At 56.1% G+C, this 13,124-nt stretch overlaps 1 protein-coding gene across 1 annotated transcript in view; it reads left to right on the top strand.

Annotated features, from left to right (window-relative positions):
* The window catches only part of LRRC4B (leucine rich repeat containing 4B), a 39,892-nt gene extending 27,142 nt beyond the window's left edge, over positions 1–12,750 (top strand). Inside the window, 1 exon segment of the mRNA XM_032591312.1 lies at positions 10,242–12,750. Within this exon segment, the coding sequence (XP_032447203.1) occupies positions 10,242–12,101 (1,860 nt within the window). The 3' untranslated portion in view covers positions 12,102–12,750.
* The last annotated feature ends 374 nt before the right edge of the window (positions 12,751–13,124 follow it).

Here is a 13,124-nt window from a genome sequence, read left to right as displayed (position 1 = left end):
AGGACCCCCCCCCCAACCTTGGGGTTGGAGTGGTCATCGATGGGGCCATGTTCCCTTGTCCGACTGGTGTCTGTACCCTTGACAGTGGAGCACAGAGCCGGGCCTAGGGGGAAGAGGGCTCAGCAACCACGGGCTGAGTGAGGGGACAAGGGTACTTGGCTATTAGGTTGCTGTCAGAGGCAAGACCCCAGGACTACCTCCTCTGCAACATAGGAGGACATCAGTGTCCTGCCAGGCCAAATGTTAGGCTGGGAGGGAAGGGGGATTTGCCCACTCCAAGAACCAGTCCCCACCTTGTCCATCCTACTTTGTGTCAGCGGTCACAACGGTGACCCCCCGTTTAAATATCATCTGCTCTGGGTGGGGGAGGGGGAGGGTCAAGCGTACTGTACAACAGGCCCACACCTGCCTCTCCCCCTACAACCAGGGAAGCACCCATGATCTGTTTACACCCTTGCCATTTAAAGGATCATTTGCATAATTATTATGTTTAGTGCCCTCCCCACTCAAGATCAGGTTGTGGGAAGTCAGGGCTGCTTCTTTCTTGTCCACGGCTGGATCCCCAGAGCCCAGCAAGATCCTTGACACATAGCAGGCACTCCAAGAAGATCTGTCAAATGAGCAAATCAACACGTGGGTAATGGCTGAATAATGAACAGGCCCCATGGCTCAAAGTGCATTGAAACCAACAGAGAGTCCAACCCTCTTGGCTTAGGATGCGCAGACGGATGGAGACTTTGTATTTATTTAGATTGAGGAAAAGCAGACGTGGATCTTGGTTCTGCTACTTTGGATCTGTGAGACCAAACAGATAAGTTTTCCTCTCTGAATCTCCATTTCCTCAGCGGTAAACCATCAAATAAGAAGAGAGGCAGGGACGTGTGGTTGGTAACACCCATGTGACAGGATTTCTACAAGGACTAAATGAGATCACCACCTCAGAGCATTTAATACAAGGTCTGGTACACAATAGGCACTTAACAAATAACGACTTTCCCCTTCTGCCTTATTGGGAACCTGCCCAGGATGGCATTTTGTTTCAGAGTCAGGATGGGATCAGCCTTGTATTGTTTGTGAGAGGAGGAGAAGAGAGGAACTGGCTGACTTTAGTCTTTAGGTATGCGTGTTAAATTTTAAGGGTAACCACTAAAAGGAGAGAAAAGGAAAATATATAGATTCTAAAATAGTAGACGGGGGAAATTGAATAAGAAAAAAAAAATCAATGAAAAAGATGACAGGAAAAGAGAAAGAATAGGCTGCAAAAAATCAGGACAAACAGAAAGCACAAAGTAACAGCAAGAATAATTCCAAATGTATTAGTAATTACAATAAATGTAAATGGACTAAACTTCCCGTTAAAAGACAGCAATTTTCAGACTGTACTAAAACAAAATCCAGGGGCACTGAGGTGACTCATTTGGCTAAGTGTCCCAACTCTCATTTCAGCTCAGGTCATGATCTAACGGTTCATGAGTTCGAGCCTCACATCAGGCTCCATGCTGATGGTGTGGAGCCCGCTGGTGATTCTCTCTCTCTCCCTCTCTCTTTGCCCCTTTTTGCCCCTTCTGTGTGTGTTCTCTCTCTCTCTCTAAAAACAAATAAGTAAACTTAAAAAAATCCAAAGACGCACCTAAAACATCAGGTCAGAATGGATGAAAGTAAAAAAAAATGGCAAATGCTTACCAAAAAAAAAAAAAAAAAAAAAAAAGTAAGTTGGAACCAGAAGGCTAGTGCTGTTTCAGCTCCCACGTTCCATCACTAAGGGTTTCAACGTGGGTGGCATTGTCCACCCAGGCCAAAAAGGTGTGTAGGCCCACATCAACTGGCGTTACTGGGTGCTCTCCAAACCAGAGCCTGTCCGTTCTGGGCTATTCATTCAACACCTTGGCTGAAGTCGGCCATGAACTAGGCCTCGTACTGGGGACAGGGAATGCGGAAACCATCCAGATGGACTCTCTACTCATACACTCATAGCCTAGCCGAGAAGAAGGACGTGTCAAAGCAATGTGATAAGAGAATGTGTTTGACACCTTAGTGAGCAGGGGAACGAAGAGGGCTTGCTGGGGGAAGGCAAGCGAAATTTCCCAGAGAATAAGGAGAAGGACAGCATTCCAAGCAGAGGGCACAGCCTCGGTGCAAAGGCAGAGAGGCTAGGCAGAGCCTGGTGAGCCTATGGAATCCATCCATACACCTCCATATGGCTGGAGTAGAGGACAGGCACTGAGGCAGGCCTGCAGGGCCTTTGACCCACGTCAAGGGTGATAGGGAGCCATGGGAGGACTATGAGCAGGGATGTGGTGGTGTCCGAACTGCATGTTAGCCTGTGTAGAGGAAGGATGCTGAGGAAGACACTGGATGCCCAGAGATGGGACAAATGTTCATGATCATTATTAGCTGAATCAACAATGCTATGTATATATATACTGCATGCTTGCCCTGCTCCAAGTACTCACGGTCGTGTCCAAGCCTCACAGTAATCGTGCAGTACCTGTGAGGAAAGAGGGTTCAGAGACAGTAGGGCACTTGCCGAAGGTCACATTGCCGATTGGCAGCAAAGCCAGGATTCAAACCCAGACCCGCAACTCCCCACTGGGCTGCTCCCAGGCATCCATGTGGAGAAGGGACAACTACTGGAATCCTGGTAAAAATAAAAAGCACTCGCTATTTAAAGCAAACCTACAGCACATCTTCAATAAAAACCAGGCTTCCTTTGCAGCAACACCCCCGTCCCGCTCGGTTCCCAAGCGCATTAGTAAAGTGGTTGGGGGGACCCCCCCCGGGAAATGCCCTTCGTCTCCCTCCACGCACACCCTTCCCGTGGCAACTGAGACAAAGCATGCGGAGCCGGAAGAGCCTCAGACGCTGCCGAGATGCACGCTGTGGACAGACTGTAGTTGGGGTCCCTCTATGCAGAGGGTCGGGGAGATGGCGCACCTGTGCCCTTCCTTCCCCGGGGGCGCAGCGGGCAGCCCTACTGAGTCACTGGACCCCACTGAGCCTCAGCCTGCAGGTTCAAATCCGGCTCTGCTGCTTCCTCATTGGGCGACTTGGCAAAGCGGGTTCCTTCTCTGAAACGAAAGCCTAACAACACCTGCCTTGGGGGCTGCTGGGGGACAGCCGCCTTGAATGGAGAATGCGCAGCCCAGAACTTGGCACTTGTCACTGGGGCTCAGCGAGCACCTGCGGTGCCACACCCCGTGCCGGGCAGATGTCAGCGATTCCCCCGAGTCTTGAGGATAGCTTTGTAAGGTGGACGTTGCGATGCCCTTTCACGGGGAATGGCCCCTCCCCCATCTGCTCCTTCAGAACCGCTTTATCCCCACGAAATAAAAAGCGATGGATGGATGAATGAATGAATGAATGATGAATGAGACGTTTGGGCTGGAAGAAAAGGGCCGAAGAAAAGGGAAGGGCAGCTGAGAAGAGGGAACAGCATATGTAAAGGGGGAGGACCTGGTGAGATAGTTCCAGGAGTTGGCTGTGAAAGGTCACTGGAGTGAGGATGGCTAGGGTGGTGGCGGCAGTGAGGGTGCGGGGGGGACGTGTAGAGGGGAGGGGAGAGGCACGCAGGTGCCAGGCCAAGCAGGGCTTCTGATGCAGGCCGAGTCTTCTTCTCTGAGAGCACTGGGGAGCCATGGAAGGCTCCAGAGGAAGGCCCTGGGTGTGGCAAGACCCTGGAGATGGGCTGTGGCTGTGAGACCTTCCAGAAGAGTAGAACCACAGGCTTGCTAGCCAACCCCACGGGTGAGGCCACAGGTGGCGTGGGGTCTGAGGCTGCAGGCCCGCCTTGGACCAGGAAGGTGGGCTGGGGGACCGCACTGAGAGCTGGGACCCTGGCAGGAGGGAGGAGCAAGCGGGCATTCAGTGCGCTCCCGCTCGGCTTGCGGGGACCTGGGGAGGCCCCAGAACTAAGTGCCACCGAGACCGAGTGAAGGCGCGGTGTCTCAGGAACCTGGACCAGCGGACTTGTGCTAGAATTCTCTGTCCAAACTCTCACGTCTAACTTTTTAAGAGCCCACCTCATTCTCTCCCTGGTGATTAGTGACGGCCAGATCCTCTAGCTGCTGCTGCTGCTATTGTTGTTACTATTATTATTTTTTTATTTAAAAATTTTTTTTTAATGTTTATTTGTTGTTGAGAGAGAGACAGAATGTGAGCGGGGGCGGGGCAGAGAGAGAGGGAGACACAGAATGCGAAGCAGGCTCCAGGCTCCGAGCCGGCAGCACAGAACCCCACGCGGGGCTCGAACCCACAAACCATGAGATCCATGGCCTGAGCCAAAGTCGGCCGCTAAACCGACTGAGCCACCCAGGCGCCCCGTTACTATTATTTTTAATAGAAACAGCGAGTGAGGGCCTGCTCTGTGCAACACCAGCGTTTCCCAGGGCGATGATCAAAGGCACCCTGCGAGGAGGGTTCTGTGCTTGTGATGTTTGGGAAACCCAGAGTGGAGCGAAGTGGAACTGTCCTTTCCCTGCAGGACTTCCCAGAACTTCAGCCCCCGGCAGCGGCACCTCCAGGAGGGACCCGCGCGGCTCCGCTTGATCAGGAAAGCTTTTTGTCACTGCTGTGGAGTAGCACCCCATGGAACGCGCTGGGACCAGCCGGCCAAACTCTCCCCCCTTGCTCCCTCGGAGGAGGAGGTGAGGGTGCAGTGACCCATGAGGCCGCAGGAGCCAAGCCCCAGGGCCTCTCAGGGTCCTAGGGCTGCCCCCAGTCTCGGGTGCAGGCACAGCCACACCGCCAGCCGCCTGCAGAGACCCCAGGCCAGCGTGCTGTGCCCCTTCCCTCCAGCCCTGGAGGTCAAATCCCGCAGGTACCACTTCCTGGGGGGGGGGGGGGGAGCTTCCCGAGGACCCATCCCCCGCCAGCGAGGACCCATTCCCCCACCAGCGCACTTTAGACAGACTCCTTCCTGCGATAGCATTTACCGATAGCATTTACCGAGGTTTTGTCCCATTCTATGGGACAAAGTTAGCTATGTTCACTGCAGGAACTTAAAGAAGGCAGACGTGTGTTAAGGAAAATAAATAATTGACCCTGGCAATTCCATCTCAATGTCCCAAAGGAGGTGTAGCCCTGGGAAAGAATTCTGGATAGCCATGAAACTTGTTTTCAAAGTATATATCATGATATGGGAAAATACAGTGTACTACTATTAAGGGGAAATGCAGGGCCTAAGTGTGTGTGTGTGTGTGTGTGTGTGTGTATTTTTAAGTTTATTTATTTAATTTGAGAGAGAAAGAGTGCAAGGAGGAGAGGGGCAGAGAGAGAGAGAGTCCCAAGCAGGCTCTGAGCGGTCAGCGTAGAGCCCTATTCGGGACTCAATCCCACAAACCATGAGATCATGACCTGAGCCAAAGTCAAGAGTCAGACGCCCAACCAACTGAGCCCCCCAGGCGCCCTGAAGGAAAGTATATTATGTCACCAAAATTTGTAAAATATGAGAAAAAAAAGATGAAAAAGAGATATCTCTGCATTGTATGCATAGAGAAAAGACTGGAAGGATATGTATGAAATTGTTCACATAAGTTAACGTAAATACATGTCCCATGGTTGACTTTCTTGTCTTCGTATACTTTTTCCTAAAATGAATATATAATACTTTTACCAGCAGGGGGAAAAGGCCCATGGAAATGTGCTCTGTTGTTCTAACATCCCCAGAGGCCCGCAGGGGACTTTAGCCAATGCGTGGTAGAGAGGTGGGGCCTGTCCTGATTCCTGCTCTGAGCTGTACATTTTCCTCCACCACCCAGACTCCATCCCACTGTTCCTGGAAACCATTCAGGTGATCTGAGGGTCGCGAAGTTTTAACAGCCCAGATGTATTTCGTCGTCTACCCCTTTGGCCCTGAGCCCACAGAGACCACCTTGCTTAGGGCAGCTGCCGGCGGCGGAGGGGGGGTTTGTTTTCCTCGGGAATCTGGTTTCCAGGAAGGGACTGGACCTCCGTTCTGGTCAGAAAGGACCCCCAAGACAGTGCTGTGCTCCAAGCCCTGCGGCGGTGACCCGTGGAGGGGCCTGGACTCGGGTGGGTGACAGGGGCATATGGACAGCTGCGGCAGGGGCTGGGGGCTCGTGACACAGGAGCTGGGTGTTGAAGGGCAGATGGCAGGAGGCCAGAAGAAAAAGTAGGGAAGGTCTTCCTGGCAGAGGGCACAGGAAGTGCAGAGTCCAGGGGCTGTGTTCTGGGACTTGCTGAGAGCAGGACAGGGGGAGGGAGCGACCCTGGAAGAGGAAGGGAGCTCATGCCAAGCCGATCGATGCCACTGGAGGGTGGAGACTGGGTCTTTTTTAAGTTTATTTATTTAGAGAGCAGGGGAGGGGCAGAGAGAGAGGGAGAGAATCCCAAGCAAGCTCCATGCCGACAGCACAGAGCCTGACGTGGGGCTTGACCCCATGAACCACGAGATCACGACCTGAGCTGATATCAAGAGTCGGACGCTTAACCGACTGAGCCACCCAGGCTGCCCAGAGACTGGGTCTTATTATGGGATGGCACCATCAGTGCGGAGCGGGAGAATCTTGCGCTGGGAATAATGGGGGGTTCCTGGAGGGACCGGGGGTGTGGGTGTAAACAGACGTCTGGGGCCAGGTGTCCGGGCGGGAGAGGAGGAGGCTGAGCCCGGCTGGGCCATGGATGGAGAGGAGGGCGTGAGACAGGGAACCGAGAAGAGAGCGGAGAACAGCGTCAGGCTCTCGCCTCTGATTTTCAGCTGGATGTGCCGGAAGGGGGCTCTGTGCCCCAGGAGCTGCCCTCCACAGGCTCTGGGGCCAATGGTGCACCACCGGATGCCAACAACAATATCGATGGGTCAAGAGCCCCTGAGCACTCTCCAGTGCGGGCATCGTGGCCCCCAAAGGGACTCCCGTTCTCCCTTCGTGGCAGGCTCTGGGTGGGAGGCTCAGAATGGGCTAGGCTGATAGCTGGGGGGCGGGGCGGGGGGGGGGAGGAAGGGGACGTGAACCGGGCTCCAAGTTCATGGCCACACCTGCGTCTGCCCAATGGTACAAAGATGTTAAGAGATGGTGCCCCAGCCACTGGCTTCCTCCAGGCACTGTCAGAAATGGGCACTACCAGTCCCAGTTCATAAAGCTGCTGGAGGATAAAACTCAGTCGTACTCAGAAAGCATCGAGGAGTCAAGGAAGCACCCGGTACATCTGCACAGCCGAACACGCTGGCCACGCGGGGCCACTGAGCGCGTGGGCTACAAGCCACGCGTGGAATTTCAGAGACTTTGTGCAAAGAGAGCGTAACGTACCTCCTTCGTCAGTTCTGTGGATGACGTGTTGAAATCGTAACATTTTGGATATACTGGGTTGAATAAATATATTTTTTAAATTAATTTCACCTGTCTGGGGTTTGTTTGTTTCTTTCATGTGGCTTCTAGGAAATTTAAAAGTAACTATGTAGTCCGCACTGCATTTCTGCTGCATAGCACTGGCATAAGTAGTGACTGGTGTTATTTTGAGATTATGGCAGGACCGGGAATGTTGTCACTGTTCCTTAAACCAGGTGCCTCTCAGGTTAACAAAAAAAAAAAACCAAAACACTTTTTAAAGTGTTTTTCTACTTACTATAAAAGTAATTTTTTGTTCATTAAAAAAATATGGAAAGGGGAGCCTGGGTGGCTCAGTCGGTAGGCGTCCGACTTCAGCTCAGGTCACGATCTCCCGGCTCGTGAGTTCGAGCCCCGCGTCGGGCTCTGGGCTGACAGCTCAGAGCCTGGAGCCTGCTTCGGATTCTGTGTCTCCCTCTCTCTCTGCTCCTCCCCCGCTCCCACTCTGTCTCTCTCTCAAAAATAAATATTAAAAAATATATTTTTTTTTACATATGGAAAGAGGGGCAACTGGGTGGGTGTCTCAGTCGGCTGAGTGTCCCGACTTCGGCTCAGGCCATGATGGCCCCACGTCGGGCTCTGTGCTGACAGCTCAGAGCCTGGAGCCTGCTTCAGATCTGTGCCTCCCTCTCTCTCTGCCTCTCTCTCTCTCTCTCAAAAATAAATAAACATTAAATTTTGTTTTAATATATGAAAGAATAAAAATTTCCCATAATCCCTACCAAACTCACTACCAAGAAGAGCTTGGAGTAGTTCCTGACAGTCTTTTCTCGGTGCATAGATGAGAACACCTAATTTTTCTGCTTCTTTTTAAAGTTCTACAAAGTCACAGGGCTCCTGGCTGGGTCGATAGGTGGTGGAGCGTGCAACTCTTGATCTCAGGGTTGTGAGTTCGAGCCCCACATTGGGCATAGAGATTAGGTTAAAAAAAAAAAAGGATTTATCTATCTGTTTATTTAAGTTCATTTATTTTGAGAAAGGGAGAGAGCACAAGCATGGGAGGGGCAGAGAGAGAGAGGGAAAGGGAGAATCGCAGGCAGGCCTTGCTCTGACTCGGGGCTGGATCTCCCAAACCATGAGATCATGACCTGAGCCAAAATCCAGGGTCAGCCGTGTAATGAACTGAGCCACCCAGACGCCCCCAAAATGAAATCTTTAACGTAGAATCCTACGAAGCCGTGACCGCATGAAATGCTGTTTAGAGTTCTCCATTTCCCCCTTAAGATTACAATGAAGCGTCCCCCCCAGGCATTAACTAGGCTTCAGAAATGCCATCTGATGGCTGCGTGATCTCAGTGTACCCAGCACCATGACTATGAGGGAGAATCTGGTAAGATTCCGCCTCCCAGGCCCAGCCCAGCACTGCCCCCCACCCCCCGTGACCCCTCAGCCTCAGCCTGAGAGGGGGCGGCCAAGTTCAGGGGTTAAGAGCTGGGACTCTGGGGGCAGGCAGCCTCAGTCCCATCCCAAGTCCGTCCTGTGTGACCTTGGGTCAGTCACTGCCTCTCTCTCTGCCTCCTGCTAAGATGGAGATAATTCATAAACCGCCAAGTGGAACCCTTGAGGCCAGATGTGTTCTGGCATCTGATGTTAGGACGGTGAGGCGCTGGGGCGCCTGAGTTGGACGTCCCACTCTTGGGTCTCAGCTCAGGTCGTGATCTCACAGTTCGTGGGTTTGAGCCCCGCATCGGGCTCTGCACTGACAGTGTGGAGCCTGTTTAGGATTCTGTCTCTCCCTCTCTCTCTGCCCCTCCCGCCGCCCCCCCAAACATAGATAAACATTTAAAAAATCTTTAAAAAAAGAAAAGAAAGGTGAGGTACTAATGCGCAGCATATATCTGATAGCACCTCCTGGCTCTTCTAAACCTCGTCAAGTGTGGGAATATTTCTAGAGTGAAGTGTTTGAATAGTCACATGAGTGGGATCAATAAAAGCTTTAAATAGCCTCCCCCAAGTTCTGATCGGGCCCTACCACCCAGTGGCATTTGGTGCCAAAGTTATGAACAATCTTCTGGTTTTCACAGCTTGATGGATTTCACAGTTGCAGATACTGAGTAAGTACCCACCTCGTAGGACAGTTTGTCGGATTAAATGAGTTGTTGCCCATAAAGCATTTAGAACGGTGTCCCGTGCCAAAGAAGGGCTCAGTGCATGTTAACTGTTGGTGTAAGTATTTTTAATCCTTTTTTTATTGAGGTGTAATTTACATACTGGAGTGTAATTTACATATAATGAAATGCCCCGTTTTATCTAAACAGTGTGGGGAGGTCTGACCGTCTTATTCATCCACATAGCCACCACCCCGATTGGGAACATTTCCATCATCCCCAGAAAGTTCTCTCACGCCCCTTTCCCGCCTGGCCTGCCCCCACCCCCCCGCACCCCCACACACACACTCAGAGAGGTCCTCTTAGCACACGAACGACGTGGAACGGACGGGACCCTACCACACGCGCCTTCTTGGGCCTGGCTTCTTTTGCTCAACGCGATGCCGGCCCACGAGATTCGTGGTGTGTGTGGATAATCGTGTTCCACCGTGCAGACGGACGGACACACAGCGTGTGCCTCTCCAGGGCTGACAGACATCGGGGTCGTTTCCGGTCAGGCGGTCACGAACGCAGATGCCGTGAGCGCCCATCACGGAACCTTGGATGGGCAGCTGCTCTCCTCTCTCCTGGGGAAAAAAAGACTCGGGAGTGGAAGGGCCGGGTGGTGTGTTGGTGTGTGGGGGGGGGGTGTTTAGCCTTAACCGAAACAATCCAGTCGTGTCCCGAGGGTGGTCTTCCCGTCTGACACTCCCACCAGCAAGGGGCGGGGCCCGCCCGCATTCTCGCATTCTCGGTGACTTTCCGATGACCAGCGTTGGCGTGGCTGATCCGTGTCTCCCCTCCCCCACCGCAGGTGATCCGGACCGACACGTTCAAGCACCTGCGGCACCTGGAGATCCTGCAGCTGAGCAAGAACCTGGTGCGCAAGATCGAGGTGGGCGCCTTCAACGGGCTGCCCAGCCTCAACACGCTGGAGCTGTTCGACAACCGGCTCACGACGGTGCCCACGCAGGCCTTCGAGTACCTGTCCAAGCTGCGGGAGCTCTGGCTGCGCAACAACCCCATCGAGAGCATCCCCTCGTACGCCTTCAACCGCGTGCCCTCCCTGCGGCGCCTCGACCTGGGCGAGCTCAAGCGGCTGGAGTACATCTCGGAGGCGGCCTTCGAGGGCCTGGTCAACCTGCGCTACCTCAACCTGGGCATGTGCAATCTCAAGGACATCCCCAACCTGACGGCCCTGGTGCGCCTGGAGGAGCTCGAGCTGTCCGGCAACCGGCTGGACCTGATCCGCCCGGGCTCCTTCCAGGGCCTCACCAGCCTGCGCAAGCTGTGGCTCATGCACGCCCAGGTGGCCACCATCGAGCGCAACGCCTTCGACGACCTCAAGTCGCTGGAGGAGCTCAACCTGTCCCACAACAACCTGATGTCGCTGCCCCACGACCTCTTCACGCCCCTGCACCGCCTGGAGCGCGTCCACCTCAACCATAACCCGTGGCACTGCAACTGCGACGTGCTGTGGCTGAGCTGGTGGCTCAAGGAGACGGTGCCCAGCAACACGACGTGCTGCGCCCGCTGCCACGCGCCCGCCGGCCTCAAGGGCCGCTACATCGGCGAGCTGGACCAGTCGCACTTCACCTGCTACGCGCCCGTCATCGTGGAGCCGCCCACGGACCTCAACGTCACCGAGGGCATGGCCGCCGAGCTCAAGTGTCGCACGGGCACCTCCATGACGTCCGTCAACTGGCTGACGCCCAACGGCACCCTCATGACGCACGGCTCGTACCGCGTGCGCATCTCCGTCCTGCACGACGGCACGCTCAACTTCACCAACGTCACCGTGCAGGACACGGGCCAGTACACGTGCATGGTGACGAACTCGGCCGGCAACACCACGGCCTCGGCCACGCTCAACGTCTCGGCCGTCGACCCCGTGGCGGCCGGCGGTGCCGGCGGCGGCGGCGGGGGCGGCCCGGGAGGCGGCGGCGGCGGCGGCGGCGGCGGCGGAGGGGGCGGGGGCGGCTACACCTACTTCACCACCGTGACCGTGGAGACCCTGGAGACGCAGCCCGGAGAGGAGACCCTGCAGCCGCGGGGGACGGAGAAGGAGCCGCCGGGGCCCACGACGGACGGCGTCTGGGGCGGGGGCCGGCCCGGGGACGCCGCCGGCCCGGCCTCGTCGTCCACCACGGCGCCCGCCCCGCGCTCCTCGCGGCCCACGGAGAAGGCGTTCACCGTGCCCATCACGGACGTGACGGAGAACGCCCTCAAGGACCTGGACGACGTCATGAAGACCACCAAGATCATCATCGGCTGCTTCGTGGCCATCACGTTCATGGCCGCCGTGATGCTCGTGGCCTTCTACAAGCTGCGGAAGCAGCACCAGCTCCACAAGCACCACGGGCCCACGCGCACCGTGGAGATCATCAACGTGGAGGACGAGCTGCCCGCGGCCTCGGCCGTGTCCGTGGCCGCCGCCGCCGCCGTGGCCGGGGGCGGGGGCGTCGGCGGGGACAGCCACCTGGCCCTGCCCGCCCTGGAGCGCGACCACCTGAACCACCACCACTACGTGGCGGCCGCCTTCAAGGCGCACTACAGCGGCAACCCCAGCGGCGGGGGCTGCGGGGGCAAGGGCCCCCCGGGGCTCAACTCCATCCACGAACCTCTACTCTTCAAGAGCGGCTCCAAGGAGAATGTGCAAGAGACGCAGATCTGAAGCCGCCGGGCGGGGGCCCCGGGCCCCGGGCCGGACTGGGACCCTCCCCGCGGCCCCGCCGCCGCCGCCGCCGCTCTCGGACCGCGCAGGGAAGGTCGGGGAAGGAGGGCTCGAAGCCCCGCCCGCGTGCGGACCCCAGGGCGGCCCCCCCCCGGCGAGGACAGGGTGGGGCGCCGGGTTCCGAGCCGCCTCCGCGATTCTGGCCTCACCGCCCCCCCCCTCCCAGCCCCGGCGAAGGGAGGGGATGCAGGATTCGGGAGAAGTGGCTGGAACCCTCCGCTTTTCCGCCTCGCTCTCTCTAGCGACCCCTCCCCGCCCTCCGCCTTCCAGGGGAGAGAGGAGCTTTCCGGGGAGGGGGGGCGTCCTTTCCCCTCATCCCCGACAGCCCTCCTTTTACGGTTCATTTTTTGCAGTTTGACGCCTGTCCCCCTCCTCCCGCCCCTCCGCCCCCGAAACTGAAGAGACGGACGACGCGCGCGCGGTCAGAGCCTCCGGACACCCTGCCCTGCCCCCCACCTTCGCCCCCCCCCCCCCCCCCCGCCCTCACCTGCCCCACAGACTCTTTTGATACTGAAGGGAGGTTTGCGTCAATGACTACCTGCTCTGTAATTACTTTAAAAAAAAAACACGGAAAAAGTAAAAAAAAAAATTTTCTTTTGGTCATGAAAGCATAGAGGACAGAAAACAGAGTGAATGCGGGGGGTGGGGAGGGGGCGGTGCAATGAGAGGACGGAAACGTCAGGTGTCAGGGGCCCCTCCCGGAGGGTCGGCAGGGTCAGCACCTCTGGGTGGTCTTAGGCCCCCTCCCCCCCCCTCCCGAGAGCCCCAGAGAGGGGCTCAGTCACCCCCACACCTGGCCCTTGTGTTTAACGTCCCCACGGCTCACGTGAGCCTCCCCCCGCCCCCCCACCTCATGCTCCCTGGTTCCACAGGCTGGGAGGCTCCTCGTTCTGATGAGGAGCCCAGGATCGAGGTCGTGGGCAGGGCCGCGCTTCCCCCTCGGGGCCTCTAGGGGAAGATCCT

The sequence above is a fragment of the Lynx canadensis genome, chromosome E2 (genome assembly GCF_007474595.2).
Source record: "Lynx canadensis isolate LIC74 chromosome E2, mLynCan4.pri.v2, whole genome shotgun sequence".
NCBI classification, from domain to species: domain Eukaryota; kingdom Metazoa; phylum Chordata; class Mammalia; order Carnivora; family Felidae; genus Lynx; species Lynx canadensis.
Note: the sequence above shows the minus strand (reverse complement) of the source record. Positions and strands in the feature narration are given on the sequence as shown.